Source organism: Phacochoerus africanus, chromosome 1 (assembly GCF_016906955.1).
Source record: "Phacochoerus africanus isolate WHEZ1 chromosome 1, ROS_Pafr_v1, whole genome shotgun sequence".
In the NCBI taxonomy this organism is placed as follows: domain Eukaryota; kingdom Metazoa; phylum Chordata; class Mammalia; order Artiodactyla; family Suidae; genus Phacochoerus; species Phacochoerus africanus.
Genome location: NC_062544.1, coordinates 24,778,489 through 24,804,125, shown reverse-complemented (window position 1 = coordinate 24,804,125; position 25,637 = coordinate 24,778,489). Strand labels below are relative to the sequence as shown.

General features: G+C 51.4%; 1 protein-coding gene across 1 annotated transcript in view; it reads left to right on the top strand.

Annotated features, from left to right (window-relative positions):
* Positions 1-25,637, top strand: part of SLIT3 (slit guidance ligand 3) — a 670,365-nt gene that overhangs the window by 580,107 nt on the left and 64,621 nt on the right. The window contains exons 17-21 of the mRNA XM_047784155.1: positions 4,340-4,483; positions 5,231-5,374; positions 8,537-8,700; positions 10,032-10,164; positions 25,426-25,494. Of these exons, the coding sequence (XP_047640111.1) occupies positions 4,340-4,483; positions 5,231-5,374; positions 8,537-8,700; positions 10,032-10,164; positions 25,426-25,494 (654 nt within the window). The remainder of the gene's footprint in view (positions 1-4,339; positions 4,484-5,230; positions 5,375-8,536; positions 8,701-10,031; positions 10,165-25,425; positions 25,495-25,637) is intronic.

Sequence of the window (25,637 nt, the reverse complement as noted above, 5' to 3'; positions counted from 1 at the left end):
TTGCAACTCCAGCTTGAAGTAGAATTTTCACCTTCGGGGGAGGGAGAGGTCCATAAAGAGGTGGACAGGACCCCTCCCCAACCTGACAGGGTGCCAGAGTGCTGCCCACTTGTGACCCAGTATCCTCTTTTCCAGAAAAATCTGCTTAGCTCTCTCTCCACTGGACTTCCATCTAGGACTGGACTTCCTGAAGCATCAGGATTACAGATGCTTCCCTGTTTCCAGATAGAGTTTATGGGCTGTCCTACAAGCCTGCAGACACAGGGACAGAAGGGGCCCGAGCTTGGCTTCCCAGACTCAGGCTTTCCAGAGATGAGCCCCCAGCTTACAGGAGCCTCAGTGTTTCTTGGAAAGAATGAGAATGGGGTCTGAAAGGAACACCCGGCAGCTTGCAGAGGCAGCGGGGCCAAGCACGGGGTTCGTCCTGCCGCCGACCTCTCTGACCTGACCCTGGGCCCGCGGTGGGATTTTCTGAGGCTGGGTCCTTTCAGGTATAAAATGCTCATCCACACTGGAGTCAAAGCCAGGATGTAGCAGTAATCTTTCAGGTGGGTCTGCAGAGCCAAAAATGGAAAAAGACATCCTCAGTGGCCCTAATTTTGCCTTGCGGGGGAGGGGGAAGTTTCCTGGACTCTGGGGCACCTTCAGGAAGATCCTGTTCTGAGAATGACGGAGCTCTTACAAAGCCCTGATGCACTGGTTTTGTGCCTGGAGCACTTTCCCCAAGCTGCTTTCGCTCTGTGTCCTCCAGCCCAAGCCACCTGCAGTTTTGTGCAGTGCTTTGATGGATGGAGAGCGAGCAGCAGCCTGGTCTTCTGGAAAATTCTTTCCCCTTTTTACACTCTCCTTATGTTTTCCATTCTCCCAGCCCCAGGAAATTCAATTCACCAACTTTACAGTAATGTGATGTTAATTCTGCTCATTTAAAGAAACAGATGTCAGGAAATGGGACGCTCCCACTTCCTAGCTGCTGTAACTCATCTTCATTGCCCGTCCCATGCACGTTAGTTCCCTAAGAAGCCTGACTCTCTGGAGCTGGAGGAGACGCTTCAGCATTTAGATGAGTTATGGCTGCTGGGAAGGCCTTTATCTCTCCTTCCGTGTTTATTTTGGGGGCAATTTTCAGCCTCCCCTGTGCATTACCTTCATTCTCTGGTTATCCTGGACCAGGACTACCAGGATTTATAAGAAAACTAGCCAAGTTCAAGGGGAGTCAGGCAGGGAGCCCAAAACCAGTTTGAGAGACTCCCAGCTCTCTCAGACCTTGGAGGAGGGATGCTGAGGAGTATTTGCTCCTGTTTTCTTGTTTGCACAGAGGAGCAGACGATGCGAGGGTGGAAACGCTTTCCTCCGCACCTGCCCACAGGTGTGGGCATGACCACCCCTTGTAGACCCAGTCCCTACCCTGGAAGAGGGCAGGCAGCCTGCACTGAGTCCTTGGGTGTTGTAGGACTTATGTACAGGGAGGCGGGACACCGAGCCTTTTTGCCAGGAGGCAGCGTTTATTCGCATCGGCACTGGCTCAGCAGATTCATATCCAAAGGCTGAGGCCAGGACACAGCGGGGTTCTGTCTTATATGCCCTCTGTTACTTTTTTCTTTTATACTTTGGTCCCTTTGTCCCCCGTATAAGGTAACATACATTCTGTAATTTCTGAGTGGACAGGTATAGATACGCTTGCACCAATGGACTCAGGTTGTTCCATTGTTACAGAACTGCACACGCGCGTACAGGTGCTGCTGTTGCATGTTGCCTTCCCTTTGTGCTGGGAAGGCCCTTCCCCCCCCCCACTACATGGGTACCCAGTTGAGTCTTGCTTGCTCTGAACCATCCGCCTAGGAGGCTTCACCCTCTGGCGTCGCTGTGGGTCCCCAGAGCCCTGTGAGGAAGGCACCTGAGAGAAGCAAAAGTACCAGGGACGCATGTGGTGCTCTGTCCCTTTCAGTGTTCCCCCCTTCCCCCCACCCCAGGCCTCAGTATGTCTAGCAGTACAATGGGCCAGCTGGTCCATCTCTAGGAGGCCTCAGTTCTAACAAGCTCAGGGTGCTCAGCCCGTTAGCAGCTCCATTTCCATATGCCGGATCCCCGACCCACTGAGCAAGGCCAGGGATGGAACCCGCATCCTCATGGATACTAGTCGGATTTGTTTCTGCTGTGCCACAGCGGGAACTCTCTGCTCTTGTGTTCTTGTTTGCACAGAGCGAGTAGATGATGCGAGGGTGGAACCTGTTTCCTCCATACCTGCCCACAGGGGTGGGCAATGACCATGCCTTGCAGACCCAGTCTCTACCCGGCAACAGGGTGGAGGCTGTCAGCTGGGGAGGCTGGACTCTTCCCACAGCTGGCATACATGCTGTCACTTTCCGTTCCAGCCAGCTAGCTGGCTGGGGCTGCCCAGGAACTTGCAGCATATGCTTGCTGTTCGCATCACCTGTGCAGCCTGCCACGTGGTGGTTGAGCACCAGAGGGAGGAGCCCGCTCACAGAGCTCAAGGGCAGAGTCACAGACGGCAGCACCGAGGCTTGACAGGACCAAGGCCACAGAGGAAGACACAGTGTCACAAACCCTGAATTCTGCAGAGCAGTAACAGAAAGGGTGGCATCCACATCACCAAAGGAACACCCACTTAGGAAGCGGGTATTACTGGTGGCCTTTCTATGTGCCCAAAAGCCTGGCTTCAAATCCCAGTTCAGCCAGCTGTGTGACTGTGGGCAAGTTACTGGATCTCTCTGAACCTCAGTCACCTCACCCAAAAAAACAGGTCAAGGATAAAAGCAATACCCACCCAATAGGCATTGTTTTGTGGATTTGATGTGATTCTGTTAGCCCAGCCCCTCACGTGGTGCCTCGTAAGTACCTCATAAGCGCTCACAGAGTAGTCGCTAGAAAGCATCCATTTATAGCAGGGATCGAAACTGCTGAAAGAGCTGGAAGTTCTACAGATGCCCCACCCTCATAGGGAGAAGGCATCGCTCCTATGTTTCTCCTGCTCTCCTTCTGAGAAGCACTCCTTAGAGGATCTGTGGAAGAGAAAACCAGTTGGAGAACCACTATTTTTTAATTTGTTTTATTGAAATACAGTTGATTTATAATGTGTTAATTTCTGCTGTACTGCACAGCGACTGTTACACACAGATATCCGTTCTTTTTTATATTCTTTTCCATGATGGTTTATCGCAGGATGTTGAAGTAGTTCCCTGTGCTGTGTAGGGGGGACCTTGTTGTTTATCCATTCTGCATGTAAGAGTTTGCATCTCCTCATCCCAAACTTCCAATCCACCCCTTCCCCACCCTCGCCCCCCTTGCCAACCACCAGTCTGACAGCAGCTGTTTTATTTATTTTTTTGGATTTCCATATGACTTTTATTTATTAAGGTATAGTTGATTTACAATGTCGTGCCCATTTCTACTGTATAACAAAGTGACCCAGTCAAACAGAGATAGACTTTTTTTGTGTGTGTGTGCCATTTCTTGGGCCGCTCCCACAGCATATGGAGGTTCCCAGGCTAGGGGTCGAATCGGAGCTGTAGCCACTGGCCTACACCACAGCCACAGCAACGCCAGATCCGAGCCACGTCTGCAACCTACACCACAGCTCATGGCAATGCCGAATCCTTAACCCAACCCACTGAGCAAGGCCGGGGATCGAACCCGCAACCTCATGGTTCCTACTCGGATTCATTAACCACTGAGCCATGACGGAAACGCCAACATTTTTTTATATGTTATTTTCCATCGTGGTCTCTCCCAGGACCTTATTGTCTATACATTTTATTTATTTTTTAATTTTATTTTATGATTTTTATTTTTTCCATTATAGTTGATTTACAGTGTTCTGTCCCTTTCTACTGTACAGCAAAGTGACCCAGTCATATATATATATATTCTTTTTCTCACATTTTCCTCCCTCATGTTCCATCACAAGTGACTGGATATAGCTCTCTGTGCCGTACAGCAGGATCTCATTTTTATCCACTCCAGATGTAATAGTTTGTGTCTCTTAACACCAGATTCCCAGTCCATCCCCCTCCTGCTTGGCAACCACAAGTCTTTGAGAACAACTCTTTTAAATCTGCCTGTCCCTGGGGCATTGAAATGATGATTGTACTGAAAAGACTTCAAATGCTACACAGTCTGTTTCACAAAGTTAGCCCCTGCTGTGTGGGGCTGGGGTCCCTGCTCCCCCTGGCACAGGTGCCAAAGACCAAACATCAGGGAGCCCGAGGCTGAGCCCCTACCAGCCAGCCCCCAGTCCAGGCGGTGCCTGAGGGTCCCCAGCTGGCTGCAGGGCTAACAGTTCCTTCCTTGTGTCCTGACCCACTCTGTCCACTCCTTCTAGAAACCTGAGTAACAATAAGATCAAGGAGGTGAGAGAGGGTGCCTTTGATGGAGCGGCCAGCGTGCAGGAGCTGATGCTGACGGGGAACCAGCTGGAAACAGTGCACGGGCGCATGTTCCGTGGCCTCAGCGGCCTCAAGACCTTGTGAGTGCCGGGGTCTGGGTCACAGCCCGGAGGGAGGGTGACGGGAGGGCAGGGACGCCAGAGAGGGACTGAGAAGCCTGGCGGGCAGCAGACTGGGCCCAGGCACTGTTCTGCCTGCTGATCCCTTCCTTCCTGGAGCCAGACAGACATGAGACTTTTCTAGACTTTTCCAAACTCTCTGGAAGGAAAAGAACCGTCCTACACACACACACACACACACACACACACACACAAAAGACACTTTCCCTAATGTATTCACAGACACAGAGTCATAGCAGAAACGTGCTGATAGAAGCACACGCTCCCAGTTTACTCACAAACATAATATTGTACCTAAGAATGGCTTAAAGATACACATGCAACATGCAGATAAGCACATACGCACATAAGCATGTGCATACAAGCCGCATACCTACACACAAGCTGATGTCCACAGCCACATCTTGATTCTCCCCTCTCCTCCCCAAAATATCCATCCATCCACTCACCACTATGTAATATACACGTGGACATGTACACATACGACTCCTGCTTCCACTATGAATAAAGCACCCGCAGCCAAGAATGTAGCTACACATTTGCAGGTACCCCAGTGGCCCAGCTATCACAGGAAAAAATCTCTGCCGTATGACTGGCCTGAGCTTGGCGTTGGCAAAAACATCCCACTACACACACACACACACACACACACACACACGCGGTGGCACTGTCATGAGGCACCTGCTCACTCAGCCCCTCTCCCTGCAGGATGCTGAGGAGTAACCTGATCAGCTGTGTGAGCAACGACACCTTTGTGGGCCTGAGCTCAGTGAGGCTGCTGTCCCTCTACGACAATCGAATCAGCACCATCACCCCCGGAGCCTTCACCACGCTTGTCTCCCTGTCCACCATGTAAGCCCGCCCCAACCCACTGCACACCCACTCTGGCTCCCCTCTCGCAGGCCCCTCCCCTGGCAGCACCCTCCGCTCTTTGGCCCAAAGTCAGCTACCCATCTGTCAATGGAAACCCTTGTCAGGCTCCATCCACATGTCAGGCACGGTGGATGGACAAACGTGGGCCCTCCTTCCGGAGCTCACGGCAGAGGGAGGTGCCGCAGAAGAGACGTCCACTGCCATAGGAAGGCCTAACATAGGCTTTGTCAAGGAGCGTTAGAGCTGTGTTCTGAAAGGTGAGTGGGAGTTTGCTTGCTCGAGAAAGAGGGAAGAGGGAGTTCCCACTGTGGTGCAACGGAAATCCAGCCAGCACCCATGAGGATGTGGGTTTGATCCCTGGCCTTGCTCAGTGGGTTGAAAGATCTGGCCTTGCTGTGAGCTGTGGTGTAGGTCACAGATGCGGCTCAGATCTGGTATTGCTGTGGCTGTGGTGTAGGCCAGTGGCTACAGCTCTGATTCGACCCCTAGCCTGGGACTTCCATATGCCACATGTGCGGCCCTAAAAAGAACAGAAAAAGAAAAAGAAAGCAGAAGAGCATGTGCAAAGGCACTGTGCAAGGTTAAAGCAGAGCAGATATGCAGGACTGAGCAAAGTTCAGCGTGGTCATAGCACAAAGTGGGTAAGGCTGGAGGGGAGGGGAGGGCCAGGCTGCAGGACTCCGTGGGCTATTTTGGCCTTCATCCAAGTCACATCAGGAAGCCACGCAGAAGGTTTGCAGCAGGCCAGTGACGTGACCTAATAGGGGTTTTTAAATGATGCCACTGGCTGCTCACTGGCTGCTCAAATGTGTAGCAGAGCCAGTTAGAATCTAGCTTTCTGGACACCTAAAGAAGTGCTCCTGGGAGTTCCCATCGTGGCTCAGTGGTTAACGAATCCGACTAGGAACCATGAGGTTGTAGGTTCAATCCCTGGCCTTGCTCAGTGGGTTAAGGATCTGGCATTGCCATGAGCTGTGGTGTAAGTTGCAGACGCGGCTCGGATCCTGCGTTGCTGTGGCTCTGGTGTAGGCTGGTGGCTACAGCTCCGATTAGACCCCTAGCCTGGGAGCCTCCATATGCCGCGGGAGTGGCCCTAAAAAAGACCAAAAAAGACCAAAAAAAAAAAAAGTGTTCCTTCCCACATAATTCACTGTATTGGGAAGGGAGCTATTTAGAATAATGGTTAACGCTTTGGGTTCTAGACTCAAATTTTCTGGGTTCAAATCCTGGCTTTACCTCTTGTTAGCTGTGTGACCTCGGAAGAGTTTACTTTACCTCTCTGTGCTTTCATTATCCCTTCTCATAATCCACCTCCCAGGATTGTTCTGCAGACTGAATCTGCTGATATTTATCAAACGCATGGCAGGGGCCCAGGGTGAAATACTCAGCCCATGTTAGCTTTATGGCTGCTCACAGTATTTCCTTGTGGCTCTGTTAGCCTTAGTCGCTGGTTCATTTTTTCCCCTCTCTTCCCTTCCCCAAAGACCCTTTGCAAGATGGGAGAGAAAGGCTATCGCGACCTCTCCTGTTGCTGCCTATGGTCATGCTCCCCTACATACATCTCACTGGGAAGAAAACTCAACGTCACCAAATATGCTAGGACCCCACGCCATCGAATCCCTCATAACTTCCTCCATTCCAGCCCCACCAGCCTCCTCACTGTTCTGCCCACGTCCCAGACCCACTCCCACCATAGAAGTGGCGCTGGCTGTTCCAACCTTCTGGAAGGTCCTTCCCCTGGCTCCCTGCCCACCTTTCATGAATCGCTCCAACATCAGTTGCCTCAGCCCCAGGTTTTCTGGCCCTGCTCTTCTGTTTCCATAGCACTGGCCAGTTCCTGACATATTATACAACTTTTTTGTTGTTAAGTACAAATTGTCTGCCTCCCATCAACTAGATTATAAGATCCAGAAGGAAAGGGAACTGGGGTATATGGCTGTATTGTTCACTGCTGTATCCTCCGTGCCTACATCTGTGTCTGGTATGAAGCAAATGCCCCTCCTAGAACTGGTGAATAAGTGGGTGATTGAAGCAATGAGTGACATGAAGAGGGGGACGGGGGTTTAGGAAGGAGCACCAGTGGGTTGGTTTATCAGCCCACCTCTCACCCCTCCTGGATGCCTCCACACTGGGCATCCAAAGACATAAAAGATGCCCAGAGGGGTAGAGTCACAAAGCATGAAGGAAACCGGCGCTGGCAGGAGGAGGAAACTGCCCATCTTCTCCCAGCTGCTGAGTGTCAGAACCAGAGTCAACCCCAGGGGTGGCTGCCTCCCAGCTCTTGACTGCAGGGTCAAACTGCAGCCCCTCAAGGGCTCTCCAGCCCTCTTCCGTAACCTCCCTAAACCGTACGTTCCTCATTCATGACATAAGAATAATGTCACCTCCTTCCTAGGGTTGTTGTGACAAGTCCGAATGAGAGAAGGTCAGTATCAAGCGCTTAGGGCGGTTCCAGGCCTCTAGGAAACCCTCAGAAAGCGACAGCTACCCTCGTCTCTCGGTCCAGCCATTGCATCTGACAGATGTATATAAGGCGCCCGTGCTCTTGTCCTGTACGGAAGGACAGACAGACCCAGTCCCTCCCCCAGGGCACTGAGAGTCCAAGGAGAGAGGTATCAGGAGCGTGGATGGATGCTGTCGAGGAAACGAAGGGGAATGAGGTCCGAGAACGGGAACAGGGCAGAACTTTGCATTTCCCTGGAGATGAGGGGCTTCTTTGAGGAGGGGCCGCTGATGCTGAGGACTGAAGGCTGAGGAGGGGCCAGCCAGGCCCCCCAGGAGAGAAATTCAGCCAGGTGGGAACGGCACGTGTAAAGGATCTAAGCGTAAGAAAAGCTCCACGGGGAAGCCAGGCAGCTCACAGCTGGAGCGCATCAAACCAGGGACGGCGCGGGGAGGAGCTCCCGAGGGTCCTTCCGCCAGTGTCAGGTCCTTCCGCGGAGGTCAGGAAGGAGGCCTTTGCAAAGACTACCTCTGGGCTTTGAAGAGAGTCGGCCTCCGTTTCCCAGATCGCCTTCCTCCTTGCCCTGAACCCAGAGCAGACCTGCCTGGAGAGCGGGTCCTAGGCTTGCAGACCTGGATCCCGCAGGACGAGGGTAAACTGAGGTTCATCACTCAAAGGAGGCCCTTCTCTCCTCCCAGAAACCTCCTGTCCAACCCCTTCAACTGCAACTGCCACCTGGCCTGGCTCGGCAAGTGGCTGAGGAAGAGGCGGATCGTAAGCGGGAACCCCCGGTGCCAGAAGCCCTTCTTTCTCAAGGAGATTCCCATCCAGGACGTGGCCATCCAGGACTTCACCTGTGAAGGTGAGAAGGATGGGGGCAGGCTGGGGGAGGGCGGGGGGCAGTGCCTGAGAAGGCAAGGATGCTAGGAGAGAGGAAAGGTGAAGCGGTACCTGCAGGTCAGGACCCCCACCGTCTGAGTCTCTGCCCTCAGGACTGCAGCGGGAGCTCTGAAGGGCTCTGCGGGCCACTGCTCACCCACATGGCTTCGTTGTGCAAATGAAGCACAGATGGGCTCTTTCTAAAGACATTTTACTTCTATCAGTCAGAAATCTGCCATAATATACCGCTTTTGTTAAAACAAGCTAACTTACAGCCAGCTAAGAGAACAGTGCTGTAGCAGATATTCTAATGTGCAGTATGCACAGTGAGACTGGTGTCCTTTAGATGATGCCAGGGCCTTGTGCAGTCCGCTACCTACACAACAGGACATGGGAGTCTTGGGCTTCAATTTTCTTTCTTGCATCATGATGAGGCTCAGAGTATGTGCTCATGAGAAAGAGACTTCAAGATGAAGTTTCTGGGATATTCCTGTCACTGGCTAGGCGATAGGTAACACCTGAAGATCCAAGGCTTTGAGTGTCAGGATTCCAGAGGACTTATTTGTTTGTGTAAATTCAGGCTAGCACAATTTTTACTTAGCCAACTTTAGGTTATCTCAAGATGGATGAACTGGTTTGTAGTTTAATTGAAATTAAGGTATAATGGGGAGGGAGTTTGCACTGTGGCTCAGTGGCTTAAGAACCCCACCCATATCCAGGAGGATGCGGGTTTGATCCCTGGCATTGCTCCGTGGGTTAAGGATCTGATATAGGTTGAAGATGCAGTTCAAATTGGGCATTCCTGTGGCTGTGGTGTAGGCTGGCAGCTGCAGCTCTGATTGGACCCCTAGCCTGGGAACCTCCATATGCTGCAGGTGTAGTTCTAACAAAAGAAATAGTAATAAAAAATAAAGGTATAATGAGAGCTGGAGAGGGATTGTATGTATAGTGGGGGGGGGGGGGGCGGGGAAAGGGGAACACAGCTCTGTCCCAACCCCCGACCACTCCTTTGGTCAGTTTGACTTATTCCTGATCCAGTTAACAGTGGCCTCTTCCCTATCTAAAATCTGGTTAATGGAGTTTTTAGCATTGTCGTTTGATGTTCAACGAGGTAGAAGATAAATAGCTCTAGTCCCCTACCCGGGTGCGTTTTCCCCTCCAACCTCAGATGAGACCAGAAGGCTGCTTGCTCCCAGTTCTGGCTCTTAAGTGGAGGGCCTCCCTTTACGGCAGACGGCTGGGTGGAGGGCATGGGCCTCACCTGCGCCCGGGGTGGGGATGCCTCCAGCCCTCTCACTCCCGGGCTCTCCACAGGCAATGATGAGAGCAGCTGCCAGCTGGGCCCGCGCTGCCCAGAGCAGTGCACGTGCGTGGAGACAGTGGTGCGGTGCAGCAACAGGGGGCTCCGTGCCCTCCCCAGAGGCATCCCCAAGGACGTGACGGAGCTGTAAGTACCCCTTCACTGACCCCCTGTAATCCCACTACCACCTGCATCCATCACACTTCACCCCCAGTGTCCAAGCAAGACCGCCTGGGGGTGCCCTACCTGAACAGGGGGCTGGCAGCCATCACACACACGGGACAGGACTCACTCCCCCTCAGTGCCTCTGCCTGGCAGGGGACGCATGTCCAACCCTCCAGAATACAAGTGGGAGGGCTATTGTCTCGTTTTCTGTATCATCCCCAGGGCCCCCCATCTGCACTCTGCTTTCTAGATTCCCCAACAGTCCCTCAGCCTGACACCAGAATGAGCACAGGATAATCATAAAGACATGGCCCAGCAGGCACACGGGCCCCCCTGAGCACATCTATGAATGAGACCCTATTCCCCCTTAAAACCACCTGTTTGCCAGGTGAGCTCCAGGACCCATTTACTGTCTGTCCAGGAGCCTTCTTGTCCCTGCACCCCAAGTGCCTGACACCAGCTCCTCTGGGGTTGCTCCCGCCCCAGAAGCTCCCAGTTCAATGGAAGAGGTGCCGTTCCCTCCCCAAAGGGCTCTTGCTATTGTGGAAAGAACTTATTTCCAGCCCCTTAGAAAGCTCGGAGTCCCAGGGGCAGGGAGGCCTCTCTGGAATGTCCCAGGAGCAGTGCAGCTGTACTCAGGTGAGCACCATGCGCTGGCACAGCCACACGAGCCGCGTTCACCCTCACATTTCTTCCTTCCTTCATTCACCAAACACATATTTGTTGTGGGTGCCTCATGTGTCAGGTGCTCTGCAAACACCGGGGAGACAATGGTGAGCCAAACAGGCGTGCCCCCCCCATCCTCTCAGAAGCACATGTGACATGACAACCGTGAAAAGGGCTACAAAGAAGAGGAACAAGGTTGCTATGACATCGGAAAGTAGGAAGGTTTGACGTGAGGCTGGAAAGGCTGCTCTTAGGGTGGGGGGTGGAGCCGGAGCTGGGATCTGAAGGGCAAGGAGCAGATAACGAGAGGGAAGGGAGGCTGCCTGGGCAAAGGGCTTGTGCTAAAAGCAGGCAGAGCTGGGAGAGGGGCTGCCGGGAACCCAGAAGAGCCCCCAGCCTCGGCCCGACACCACCACCCGCATCTCAAGCTGGCACTCTCTGCCTGGACCGCAGGCCCAGCCCCTCCTCCAGGCCAGCTTAGCAGGTGCCCTCAGGCACAAGCAGCAGATTCGACACTCCCAGGGAATGTTTCTCTACTGGGCTCTGCCAGCGCCTCCTGGGGCAGAACCTGAGTGTGCCCTGGTCTAGGAGAGTTGAGAGGTTCCTGGTGTGTGTTGTGGTTCCTGGCATCTCCTGGCACTCAGCGAGGCTATGACCAGGGCTGCCTGCCCAAGGGAAGGAAGAGGTTGTGATCGTCACTAAAAAGTCTGTGTCGGGAGTTCCCGTCGTGGCTCAGTGGTTAACGAATCTGACTAGGAACCATGAGGTTGCAGGTTCGGTCCCTGCCCTTGCTCAGTGGGTTAAGGATCTGGCGTTGCTGTGAGCTGTGGTGTAGGTTGCAGACGTGGCTCAGATCCTGTGTTGCTGTGGCTCTGGCATAGGCTGGTGGCTACACTCCGATTTGACCCCTAGCCTGGGAAGCTCCATATGCCGCGGGAAGCAGCCCTAGAAAAGGCAAAAAGACAAAAAAAAAGTCTGTGTCAGCCCAGGGTTTGGGTTTGGGCTGGGGCCATGCGCTTGCAGATGTAAATAAGGGGTCCTGTTAGTCTAGGGGTGTGGTTCTCGTTTGGGGGGTGGGGGTCGATGTGCATGAGCAGGGCCTCAGTGCAGTGAGCTCCATGCCCTTTCCCTGGCAGGGGTTTGTGTGGGCATGGGGGCTGCAGGTAACCCGGGTACCAGCCTCCTTCCTGGCTAATTGGGCGCCAGGTGACACATGTCAAAGAGAAGAAAATGCCATGAAAACAGGCCCCATGGATGCTTTTCCCCAAAGCTCACGAAACAGAGATTGAAATAACAAAGATAATTGGCTGTGATTATAAAGTCAACTTCAGGGCTTTGGGAGGAGACCTGATTTCCTGCTTTGGCAATGATGGTGCTTCCCTCTGCCAGACATGGGTTCCAGAGCTCGCCAAGGAGAGCAGCCCACACCTCTGTCCCCAAACCATCTCCCAGAGGGGAAAAGGGGTGTGTGGCGTGGGCAGGGGGAGACAGAAAAATAGATGCCAGAGAAAGTCAAAGCTGGCAGGCCCAGAAAACAGGGGCTTGGAGGCCTCTTGTTCAGGGGCATCGGCGGAGTCCAGATTCAGCCTTTCCAGCTCCCTTGGGTATCACTAGTTATCTCAGGCAGAGCTGCCAATGTACAAAACAAAATTAAGTTTAATTCACTGAGAAGGAGAAAAAAGAATTACATAGCATTTCTCCACAGGGCAGGGTGTGGGAGTCCGCAGCCAGCACGAGAGAAAGGTGGTGCCGTCCAGACAGGAAGGGATTTTTCCCTCTAGGTGGCGCTCTGCAGGCTCCCCCACCCCCACCCCGGCACCCCGCTCCCTGTGGGTGTCCTCTCTGGTCCCTTTTCTTGGGTGAGTTGGGCCAACCAGAGGCCTGCTTCACCCGCATTTGCTCATTCAGCCACCCCCCAGCCCCATCCCACCAAAGCTGTCTTCGAACGAGGCTGTTTGCAACACTGTGGGTGGACCTGGAGGATATTGTGCTTCGTGAAGCTGTCAAAGAAAGACACGTACTTGGGAGTTCCCGTCGTGGCTCATTGGTTAGCGAATCCGACTAGGAACCATGAGGTTGCGGGTTCGATCCCTGGCCTCGCTCAATGGGTTAAGGACAGCGCTACCGGGAGCTGTGGTGTGTAGGTCAAAGACGCGGCTCGGATCCCGCGTTGCTGTGGCGTAGGCCGGCAGCTACAGCTCCGATTCGACCCCTAGCTTGGGAACCTCCATATGCCGAAGGTACAGCCCTCAAAAAAAGCAAAAAGAAAAAGAAAAAAAGGGCATGTTCGGGGAAGGATTAAGAGGTCTAAACTACTGTGTATAAAATAAAATAAATGTTCCAAGGATATATTGCACAACATGAGGAATGCAGCCAATAGTTTATAATAACTTCAGTGGAGTATAGTCTATAAAAATATTGCATCACTGTCTTGTGCACCGGAAACTAATATGATATGTGCATCAACTGTACTTCAATTTTTTTAAAAAAGTAGGGCCAATGTACCACCTGTCCCTTTGAGGGATGGGGAACTTTCTGAGAAGTAAAATCTACTTTCCAAGTCTTATCTTTGGAAAGCAGCCCAATTAGGATTAGAAAGCACAGGACCCCAAATCTTGTCCATTATTCCAGAAGACCTTAAACTTTGGGTTCTCAAGACCCCTTTACTTTTTTTTTTTTTTGTCTTTTTGTCTTTTCTAGAGCCACTCCTGTGGCATATGGAGGTTCCCAGGCTAGGGGTCGAATCAGAGCTGTAGCTGCTGGTCTACACCACAGCCACAGAAACGCAGGATCCAATCTGTGTCTGCAACCTACACCACAGCTCCTGGCAGCACCAGATCCTTAACCCACTGAGTGAGGCCAGGGCTTGAACCCTCAACCTCGTGGTTCCTAGTCGGGTTCGTTAACCACTGAGCCACGAAGGGAACTCAAAACTGGCTTTTTTTTCTTTAACCTGTAAGTGCACGGAGGTGTAGACTAGTGACTACTAATGTCATTTGGTGCCACTGCCGTGATTCATACTGAGGTGCCAACGGTTTTACTAACACAGTCCAAATGGAAAACAAGGTTTTAATCTTACTGCAGAAATTGTTTTAGCTTCATAGCCCCCACGAAGGAGGATTCCCCGGGAGCTGTGGATGAGGCTTTGAGAACCACTCAGATCAGTTACATAATAGCAGGCAAAGAATACACAGACACACCCGCTCAAAGTCAGCCTCAAGTTCCTGATTTAAAAGCAAACCTACAAGGTCTTATGAACAGCAGAGCAGAAGCAGATGTGGGACATCTGAGCCCTCAAAGTCACCAGCACAAATACTGTCTGCAAAGATCCGACCGCATCACCTTCAGAGCTTTCCATTATTCTGTTTCATGAGCCTTTTAGACACAGGCTTATGCCTCTGAAACAACTTGCGCTTAAAAATCTGTTTGCTTCCATTTAAAGGATATTAACTAAGATCAGGGCTTCTGGGTTTCTGGGTTCAAGAAACCAACTCTGCAAGCCTACGTCGTCCTGAGGGCTGGAGGGGAGAATGGGAATCTAGTGCCCATAAATGGTGTCCTCACACCGTCCATTCCTGGTCACTATCCAGGAAGTGTTGCTACTGATTTTGGTCTGAGGACCACGATCATGCATTTGGTATTGCCAGGGATATCCCGAGGAGAGGGGAAGAGAGAGATGACATGCCTCCCCAGGCACAACTGTTGGAAGAAAGAATTTCTATAGGGATGTGGAGTCTGAGGACATCATGGGAAGCAGGCTGGCAGTGCAAACGTACACACACTCACACACCCTCATGCTCAACAGTGCCGTGTAGCTCTGACTTGAAAGGGCTGGGGCTTGACCAGGAGGGCACAGGGCTGAGACACAGCTCTTTGAGAGTGAGTGGGGCAAAAGGAGATGACAGGAACGCATTGATTGAGAGTTCCCATCGTGGCTCAGCAGAAACGAATCCGACTAGTATCCATGAGGATGCAGGCAGGTTCAATCCCTGGCCTTGCTCAGTGGGTTAAGGATCCGGCATCGCCATGAGCTGTGGTTTAGGTCACAGATGCGGCTCGGATCTGGCGTTGCTGTGGCTGTGGTGTAAACCGGCAGTGGCAGCTCTGATTCGATCCTTAGCCTGGGAACTTCCATATGCTGCAGGTGTGGCTGTGAAAAGATGAAAGAAGAAAAAGAAAGAAAGAATGCCTTGCCTGAAGGAGAGGGCAGGACTTGGTCCCAGCTCTGCCTAGCTCCAGGGGGTTAGAGGATGGAGTCTAGGGTATCGCAAGTAGCTCAAACAAAGTGTTCTCCTCACCTCAGATCTAATTAGGGTGATGGACATGCATGCAAAAGAGGGGCAGAGCAGTGCAGGAAGTGACAAGCGCAAATGCGTGGCGTGGGCAGATGTGCTCTGGGATACGGAGGAACCCCAGGAGATTTTTACCCACCCCGGCCTTGAGGAAAGCAAGGGAAAATGTCCCGACTGCAGGAGATCCAGCACAGCTTCCATTTATAGAGCATTCACTGTATGCCAGGAGCTGTGCCAGGTTTTTTCAGAGAAGATCTCCCTTAATCCTCCCAACGACCCTACAAGGCAGCCATTATCATATCCATTCTGTGGATGAGATCCCCGAGGCTCAGGAAGGCTGAATCATCTCTTGAGATCACACTGCCAAGAAGCAGCAGCGTGTAAACACCGCCCCAGGTCTGTCTGACCCCAAGGCCCAGCCTCTAGTCACTAAACTCCTCCCCCACTTTGGCAGAAGCCCAGGTCCCTGTGTGCCCAGACCTGTGGCCCGGCTTGTTGGGGAATTGTGAATGATAGCCAAGCAGTGAGAAGGCCAACACAGCTCACCTGCCATGATGCAGTGGGAACCTGTCTGTGGTTGGGCCCAGTCCTGCAGCTGGACCTTCTCTAGCAGGGCTTGCTGCTGGCTGAGAAGAGGCTGCTGCTTTCTGTGAGCCCCTGTGCTGGGCAGGCTCCCCAGAGCACTTCCCAGAGCAACTGCCCAGCCCTGATTGCGTCCTTGCCTTTATTCAGCCCCAGGAGAGGGACAGAAATCACCTGCAGGCAGCTGGAGGGAGTCAGTCACATCTTGGGAGAGCAGGTGGCTGGCTCCTCGTGGGCGCAGAGCATGTAGGAGTCCTGGCAGCTGCCCTGGCCTGGAGGAGACCTCCGCAGATGCTTCAGTAGAGGACCCTTCTAGGCTTCGGGCAGGCACGGCCATCTGTGGGAAGGACTGACAGAGGCCTGAGCCTGAGCCAGCCCCCTTCACTCAGTCAAGTGTCCACTGAGTCGATTGTGCCAGATCCTGTCATAGGAGCTGGGAGCACAGCCGCTTCCGGAGCACATCAGATCCCTGATATCAGAACCTTAGGATGAGGGAGAGGATGCGAAAGCTCACCCATAGCCTAGGCGTTTCAGAGAGAATGCAGAATAGTGGTTCCCAGGAAAGCAAAGGGGGAGAGGGGCGGGGGAGGAATGCTCTCCAAAGGCCCCAAGGAAGAAGGATCTTCACGTCGGAGAACACAGGCCGAGAGGTGCAGCAGGTGGAATGCAGAAGAGGAAGGTGTGTACGGAACGCTAGGAGACGCCTGTGTAGGGGCCACGTAAGGGCTTGATGGGGGCTGCCTCTTGATCCCACGAGAAATGCTGGAGCTGAGGAAGAATTTTAAGCAGGGAAGTGACGTGATCTGATTCTCCTTTTTTTTTTTTTTTTTTTTGTCTTTTTGATATTTCTTGGGCCGCTCCCGCGGCATATGGAGGTTCCCAGGCTAGGGGTCCAATCGGAGCCGTAGCCACCGGCCTACGCCAGAGCCACAGCAACGCGGGATCCGAGCCGCGTCTGCAACCTACACCACAGCTCACGGCAACGCTGGATCGTTAACCCACTGAGCAAGGCCAGGGACCGAACCCGCAACCTCATGGTTCTTAGTCGGATTCGTTAACCACTGCGCCACGACGGGAACTCCTGATTCTCCTTTTAGAACTATTACTCTGGAAGCCGACTCAGGAGCATAGGCAGCTAAGAGAGCCTTATCTATCTTTGAGTCATTGTGTATATTATCGGGTGGGGGTGTGTATGTGTATGTGTGTGGGTACATATACGTGTGAATGTATCTGCATGTGCAGACAGATGAAATGCAAGTTCAGGAAGTTAAGTATATACATATATATAGAAACCACCTGCAGCCGATAGATAGATAGATTGAAAATGTAATGAATATTTCAAAGATATTGGGGCCGGGTACCACCCCAAGGCTTTCTGCAGAGACCCTTATCTAATCTTCACAATCATCATCACTTGCAGACAGTAATTAGTATCAACCCCCTTCTACAGATGTGGCAGCACAAGTTCAGAGAGAGTAAGGAACTTGCCCAAGGTCACACAGCTATTAGCTGGTGGAGCCAGAATATGAGGCTCAGCCACCGGACTCCTGAGCTGCCCACGAGTCAGCTGCCCTCAGTGGGACCCCAGCTTGAAGGTGGGGCTCCTGGAAGGTGGCTGCCCTTCCCCTCCTCCACAATTCAGTAAGTCCAAGAGTGTTTGGCGAGGCCCTTGTCAGCACCGCAAAGCTCAAAACAGAAATGAGGAACACCCTTCCGACAGACAGGATTTTCATGCGAGGCAGACGTGTCCTCGTGTGCTTGCGCCGGAGCTGAAACAGAGCATTTAAATGCAGATCAACGCAAAGTTTGACCTGCTAGAGATGCTCCAGTAGTTCTAAGGCTGGCAGGGCAAGAGTGCAGCCTTCTGAAGGGGTCCCTCCGGGGCTTGGGCTGCAGGCTACAGGCAACTTTGGAGTTCACAGTGTTCACGAAGGGCTTCCTACAAAGAGCGCTTTCCCACACAACCACATCTGCATTTCTGAAGTGAAAGCTTTTGATTCCCCGTCTTCTGAACCGTGATGCCAAGTCACCAGGGACGTACCACACTCAAAGCAGCTCGCTCGCAGCCCCAACTTGGCTCCGGCGCAGTGCCACATGCTCCCCCTGGGGAGTTTTGGGGTCACCATCACACAGTGATGTTTCCTGAGCATCTAGTGTTGCCCGCTAGTGTACAAGGATGGTGTAGTGAGACCTGGACACTCAGCTCTGGCCCCGATTTGCAGGAAGGGTGTCACCTGTGGGGGTGGGTGATGGTATCAGGGAAGCTAGGCTTGAGCCGGGTCCAGGCGTCTGTGTCAGTGAACTAGACAAGGAAGAAGACGAGGGACCCACATGTGCAAACACCTGCCCCCCAAGAGGAGAGTGGGGTGTTCAAGGAGGGGTCAGGCTAGCCAAGGTGCAACCCAAGGTCAATGGAGATTTTGCTGTTAGATGAACCAGAGAGGCAGGCAGGGCCTGCAAGGGTTAATTTCATGTGTCAATTCAGCCAGACTGTGGCGCTCATTTGTTTAAGCTGTTATCCTGAAGGTACTTTGTAGGTGCCATCAACACCTATTATCCATTGACTTTTTAAGTAAAGGAGATTACTCTCCCTAATGTGGGGGTGGGCCTTGTAAAATCAGTTGGAGGCCTTAAGAACAAAAAACTGAGGTTTCCTGGAGAAGAGGGAATTCTGCCTCAAGACTAATATAAACATCCTGCTTGAGGAGTTCCCATGTGGTCCAGTGGAAGAGAATCTGACTAGGAACCAGGAGGCTGTGGGTTCAATTCCTGGCCTCACTCTGTGGGTTAAGGATCTGGCATTGCCATGAGCTGTGGTGTAGGTCACAGACGCAGCTTGGATCCCAAGTTGCTGTGGCTGTGGTGCAGGCCAGCAGCTGTAGCTCCAATTTGACCCCTAGCCTGGGACCCTCCATATGCCATGGGTGTGGCTCTAAAAAGCAAAAAAAAAAAAATTCTGCTTGAGTTTCTAGTCTGCCAGTCTGACCTTCCTGAAAATAAATTCTCTCTACATCTCTCTCTACGTGTGTGTGTGTGTGTGTGGATATACTCATATTCTGTATTGGTCTGTTACTCTGGAGAATCCTCACTGATACAGGCTTTGCAGAATTTGGGCAAGAATTGGGCAGCCCTTCTCCAGCAAGCAGTGAAAGACAAGGAAGGATTTTAACCAGGGACAGAGGCCAATACAGTTGGCACGGCACTGACCAGAGCCAGGCTGGAACCCAGGGGAACTGGCATGGTGGGCACCAGAGGCTCCAGAATCATCTGTGTCATGGTGCCCACCCTCCAGGGTCCTGAACCTCCCTGTGTTAGATGCTGTCGGCATCCCTGAATCCCAATGGCCCTTTATGCATTTATTCATTCGTTCAGCAAATGTTTGCATTTATGGAACACAGCCTGCCCTGCAAATGGAAATGAGCCAGGCCCAGGGCATTCCATGACACCCTTAGAGGGTTTTGGGTTTTTTTAATCCAAGGTCCTGGGAACCGCCTTTCTCATTCATTCATTCACACATATCTGAGGCCCTACGGTGAGCTGAGCACTCTACTGTGCTCTGGGATATAGCAGGAAACAAAACTGGCACAGTCTCTAGCTTTCCGCAGTTTGCATTCTAGTGGAGCTGGGAGAGCAAATGAGTCCCGGGAGCACATATTGTCTTGGGCTGAGGCGGCCGAAAGGAACATAGGAGTGGAGAGGTGAGATAGCCCAGGGCTGGCGCCTTGGGCTCTGGAGTCCAGCAGAGCTGGGTTCAGATCCTGCTTCTGGGCTTACTGCTTAACCTCTCTGAGCCACGGTGTTCTTACCAACAAAATGGACAAAAACACCCAGCACAAGATATCCCCCAACTCCAGCGGGTTAAATGAGATGACAGGTCAGAGTCCGTTTCCCAAAGCATTGGGGTATCCACCTCAGCAGACGCCTGGGAGTCCTGAGCTTTGTTATTGTCCTGGTCATTGCGTTGTCTGTCAGGTTAGGTGACTTGTCTCAAGACACACAGCAAGCTCGAGCCTCAAGCCCACCCTCCGATGTGCTTGCCACCGAGCCTTTGATAAAGACCCAGCAAGAGGACTTGGGCTTTCAGTATCTTGCTCTGAGTTTCATCTTCGATGCCTCAAGGTTGCTAATAGAGACAAAGAAAAGAAAGTGAGAGAAATGAGCAGCAGGAGAGGGTGAGAGATCACTGCCAAGCTGAGGCTAGCCTTCTCCAGGCCGCTCCCTCCCTGGGGGTTAATTAGTCTCCCTCCAGCAGAGATGCTGTCTGGACCAGCGCCTTCCCAGCAGCCCTGCTCATTCATCCAGCTCCTGCCTCCCAGCTTCCCTCCATGCCCCACCATCCACAAACACTTCCCGCAGGTGAGCTGGAGGCGCCTCTTGTCCTCCCTGTCCTCAGCCTGCAAAGACCCTGGAATCCCACCACCCCCAAGGCCTCCCTGCCCAGCAAAGAAAGCTGGGAGCCTCCCGTCACACGCCCGCACCTCCCCACCACCACTGAGCCCGCACCCCTGGCGTCCACAGAGAGTGTAAATGCCCTGTAGGCAAAGCTTCAGGAAGATCTCTGAAACACCAGCCCCTGCTCCTGTCTGCAGGCATGGCCTCTCCTTGTGCTTTGGTTTTTAGGGTTTTCCTTTTTTTTAATTGCATTGTAATGAACATACACTATTGTGTTAGTTTCAGATGTATGCTGTAGTGATTCAGTACTTTTATACGTTGTAAAATGATCACCTCCATAAGACCATTTACCATCCATCCTATACGGTATCACTCACTACCTTCCTTATGCCCTACATTCCCTCCCCGTGACTTATTGATTTGATGGCTGGAAACTTGTATCTCCTGACCCCTTCTCCTATGTCATCCATCCTCCAGCCCCTTCCCCTCTGGAAACCACCAGTTCTCTATATCTGTGAGTCTGTTGCCTTTTTGTTTTGGTTTTTAGTTTGTACTTTTTTTTTTTTTTTTGCCTTTTTGAGGGCTGCTCCCGCGGCATATGGAGCTTCCCAGGCTAGGGGTCAAATCGGAGCTGTAGCCACCGGCCTATGCCAGAGCCATGGCAACACAGGATCCGAGCCATGTCTGCAACCTACATCATAGCTCATGGCAATGCTGGATCCTTACCCCACTGAGCAAGGCCAGGGATTGAACCCACAACCTCATGGTTCCCAGTCGGATTCGTTTCCACTGTGCCATGATGGGAACTCCTCATTAATATTTTTAAAGTTGCAGTTCCAACTTTGCCTTCTCTAATAGGCTTCCTGGAGCATGAGTCTAATATGGAGATTCCACATTTATGTGAAATCATATAGTATTTGTCTTTCTCTGTCTGACTGACTTTACTTACACAGTACCTTCCAGGTCCACCCGTTTTGCTGCAAATGGCAGAATTTTATTCTTCTTTTTAAAAATTATTTTATCAAAGCGTCGATTTAGGAGATTCCCACTGTGGCTCAGCGGTAATGAACCCAACTAGTATCCATGAGGATGCAGGTTGGGTCGCTGGCCCCACTCAGTGGGTGAAGGATCTGGCATTGCTATGGCTGGGATGTAGGCTGGCAAGGTATCTCCGATTCGACCCCTAGCCTGGGAACATCCATATGTCACAGGTGCGGCCCTACAAAGCAAAAAAGAAAAGAATTGGCAGCAGAGTGTAAACAGTTGTAAACAACTGAAAAAGTATAATTGATGTACAGTTTTATTTAATTTTTACTGTACAGCAAATTGGATCAGTTGTACATGGTATGTATATTCTTCTTCATATTCGTTTTCATTATACTCTATCACAGGGTATTGAATATAGTTCCCTAGGCTATATAGTAGGACTTTTGTTGTTTATCCATTCTTTTTTTTTTTTTTTTTTGTCTTTTTGCCTTTTCTAGGGCCGCTCCCGCAGCTTATGGAGGTTCCCAGGCTAGGGGTCTAATCGGAGTTGTAGCTGCCAAGCCTACGCCACAGCCACAGCCACGCGGGATCCAAGCCGTGTCTGCAACCTACACCACAGCTCACGGAAACGCCGGATCCTTAACACACTGAGCAAGGCCAAGGATCGAACCCGTAACCTCATGGTTCCTAGTCGGATTCGTTAACCACTGAGCCACCATGGGAACTCCTGTTTATCCATTCTGTACATAACAGTTGGCTTTTGCTAAGCCTGAACTCTCAATCCATCTCTCCTCCATCCCTCCCCCTTGGCAACCACAAGTCTTTACTCTGTCTGTGAGTCTGTTTCTGTTTTGTAGATAAGTTCATTTGTGTCGTATTTTAGATTCTACAAGTAAATGATATCACATGGTATTTGTCTTTCTCTTTCGGACTGACTTCACTTAGTATAATAATCTCTAGGTCCATCCATGTTGCTGGCATGACTTTCATTCTTTTTTATGGCTTAGTAATATTCCATTGTACATATGTGCCACATCTTCTTTATCCATTCATCTGTCAATGGGCATGAAGGTTGTTTCCATATGTGGGCTATTACAAATAAGGCTGCAGTGAACATTGGGGTGCTTATATCTTTTCAAATTAGTGTTTTCATTTCCTTTAGATAAATACCCAGAAATGGAATCACTTAGTCTGTTTGTAGTCTTTTGAGGAGACTTCATACTGTTTGCCTGTACCATTTTACATTCCCAGAGGTGCCTGAAGTTCCCCTTTTCTCCACATCCTTGCTGACACTTGTTTCTTGCTTTTTGATCATAGTTGTTCCAACAGGTAAGTAAATTGTCCAGCATGATCTGCTCCACTTTCTGCTGTTCTCCCCTCACCCACCAGACTTTGGCCTCCCCAGCCTTCTTTCCTACAAGTTCAGGGCCCTCTGCAGGCTGCATTCTCCTGGGCTGCATCCCCTTGTTGGCTGCAGCTTTCTGCAGTAAGCCCTTGGCAGGCTCCATTGCTACACCCAGTTCCTTGCCTTCAAATCATATGTCGCAGTTTACACTTTATATTACTTTATATGTGTGTCTCCTCTCTCTCCTTGTCCCACTCTCCCCCTCCCTCCCTCTCTCCCTTCCACGCACACATTAGATTTTTAAATGCCAGAAAGTAGGCACCAGCCATGTCCTTCTTCACCCGTAGATACGGTACCTAGTACATTGCAGTTGCCCAATAAATATTTCTGCCTGAATAAATGAATACATCAGTGACTACATTTCCCTTGGCTCCTCTGCCTGAAGGCATGATTTCAGTGTGTGTTTGTTTGTGTGTGCGTGGCTAAATTTTAAGCCAGATGATCAAGCTTGCTGAAGGCAGAAATGAGGTCTGGTTCATCTTTGGGTCTCTCCCAACAGCTGGCATAGTTCTTAGCACATAATAGATACACAACAAAGACTGAGGACCAAAGGGGTGTTAATCCAACATGCCATAGCAACCAGAGACCATGTGGGGTCCTGCCCAGTGTTCTGTGCCATGAGATTCCCTCGGGGTCAGTCAAGGGAATATAGCCACTTGGCCTTAATTTAAAATGATAACTCATTTCACCTTGTCTTTAAAGCTAAGCCCAGTTTGGTCTTTGACAAACTTAACCCATATAGTATTTTAACTCATTTCATCCACTCGGTCCTTTTGTGCTGGGCCTCCTGGATGCCAGGCAGTGTGCTGGCACCTGATTACTCAAGATGCGGCCTATAGACAGGAGTTGCCACCATCTCCCAGGAGCCTGTCAGAAATGCAGGCTCTCCAGCCTGATGGCTGCCCTCCTGGATCCAGATCTTCTTTTTGCAAGATTCCAGGTGGTTCATGTGTACATTACAGTTTGAGAAGCCCTGAGCTAGAAAAACATGGGCCTAGTGCCTGCTTTCGTGAAGCCCAAGGCAGGCACAACACCAATGAATAGCAGCAGCTGCATATTGGCTGCTCTGGGAGAGGAAACTCTGAGAGCTCTATATCCATGGAAACTCACCCAGGAGATCAGAGCAGGCATTATAAGCCACCTTAAAGATTTTGCTAGTGTGTCCCTAGAGCCCAGGGAAAGGGGTTTACAGCAAGGATGGGAGTGAATGAATCGGCCCATGTTCCCCCTTGAGGGGAGTAATAACCTTTAAAATGTGTGATCAAAACAAGACTTCCTGGAGTTCCCGTCCTGGCTCAGTGGTTAACGAATCCAGCTAGGAACCATGAGGTTGAGGGTTCGATCCCTGGCCTTGCTCAGTGGGTTAAGGATCTGGTATTTCCATGAGCTGTGGTGTAGGTGGCAGATGCAGCTCAGATCCCACGTTGCTGTGGCTCTGGCGTAGGCTGGCAGCTATAGCTCCGATTGGATCCCTAGCCTGGAAACTTCCATATGCTATGGGTGGGGTCCTAGAAAAGCCAAAAAAAAAAAAAAAAAACCACAAGACTTCCTCCTGTCTTCAGCCACCCTCGAGTGTCTGATGGGCAGGTCGTTATAGGACCCCAAAGTCCAGACGGGTCTAGGCTCAGCCTTTGCCTGGCCAGGAGAAGTCTCCTTCTGTTGATGAGCCTGCATTCTGAAGCCACGGCCCCTCCCGTGTGTGGTCCTCCTGCTGGGGACCGCAGCGCAGTGCTCCAGAAACATGCCCCTGTTTCCTCAGTTTCCAGATGCGCATCAGAGATACGCAACATGGAATTAGGGTTCTGAAGATGCATCCTGGCTCAGCTCTCTACACCCTCTGGTAGCTAAATAGAGGCCATGTGGAACTGTGTTTAAGACTGCAGTCAGAGAGACCTGGGTTCAAGTCCTAACTCAGCTACTTCCTTGCTGTGTGGCCTGAGCAAGTATCGTAACATTTCTGACCTTCTGTTTTCTCAAGTGCAAATCTCTACCACCTAAGGGTCTTGTGAGGGCCAGGTACAAAATGGGTAATTTCTGTACTCAAATAATTTATGAGACACCTGGTATGTCCCCCTCTGTACAGTCTTGGGGTGGGGGTGACTTCACCCTCAGGCAGTTTTAGATAAGAGCCCTGCCATCATAGAGCTTAGCAGCCCAGTGGGGGAAAGGGTCATTAGTTGAACCATCACACAAAGAAATATACATTTTTTTTTAATCTTTTTGCCTTTTCTAGGGCCGCTTCCCGCGGCATATGGAGATTCCCAGGCTAGCGGTTCAATCAGAGCTGTAGCCGCCGGGCTACGCCACAGCCACAGCAATGCAGGATCCAAGCCGCATCTGCAGCCTGCACCACAGCTCACAGCAACGCCAGATCCTTACCCCACTGAGCGAGGCCAGGGATCAAACCCGCAACCTCATGGTTCCTAGTCAGATTCGTTAACCACTTCGCCACTATGGGAACTCCTCTTTTTTTTTTTTTTTAATCTAAGAAATATTAAATGACTAATGTAGTGTGTACTTTGAAGTGGGGCAAAAACGAGCTATGAAGTAGTAAAACAGGGAGTTCCCATTGTGGCTCAGCAAGTTAAGAACCTGAGATAGTCTCCATGAGGATGCAAATTCGATCCCTGGCCTTGCTCAGTGGGTGAAGGATCTATCGTTGCCACAAGGTCACAGATGTGGCTGCAGTCTGGCATTGCTGTGGCTGTGGCGTGGGCCAGCAGTTGCAGCTCCAGTTTGACCTCTAGCCTGGGAACCTCCATGGGCCACAGGTGCAGCTCTTAAAAAAAAGAAAAGAAAAAGAGTAAAACAGGGACCCAAGCCAGCTTGGGAAGTCGAGGGGGCAGGGGAGGCATCTCGAGAAAACAGCATCGTGCCCAGCATCTCTCTGCCCGATGTGACTCTGCACCTCTCTTTCAGGTACCTGGAAGGAAACCACTTAACAGCTGTGCCCAGGGAGCTGTCCATCTTCCGACACCTGACACTCATGTAAGGAGCCCAGTGTCACCGGGATACTTTCTTTTCTGTCCTGGGGGAGCTCAGGAAACTGATGCAGAAGATGGGGAGCGTGGTGCTGCAGGTTCTGTGACATTCCTGCCTTTTTCTCCCTGGGTAGAACAGCAAGGTGCTGC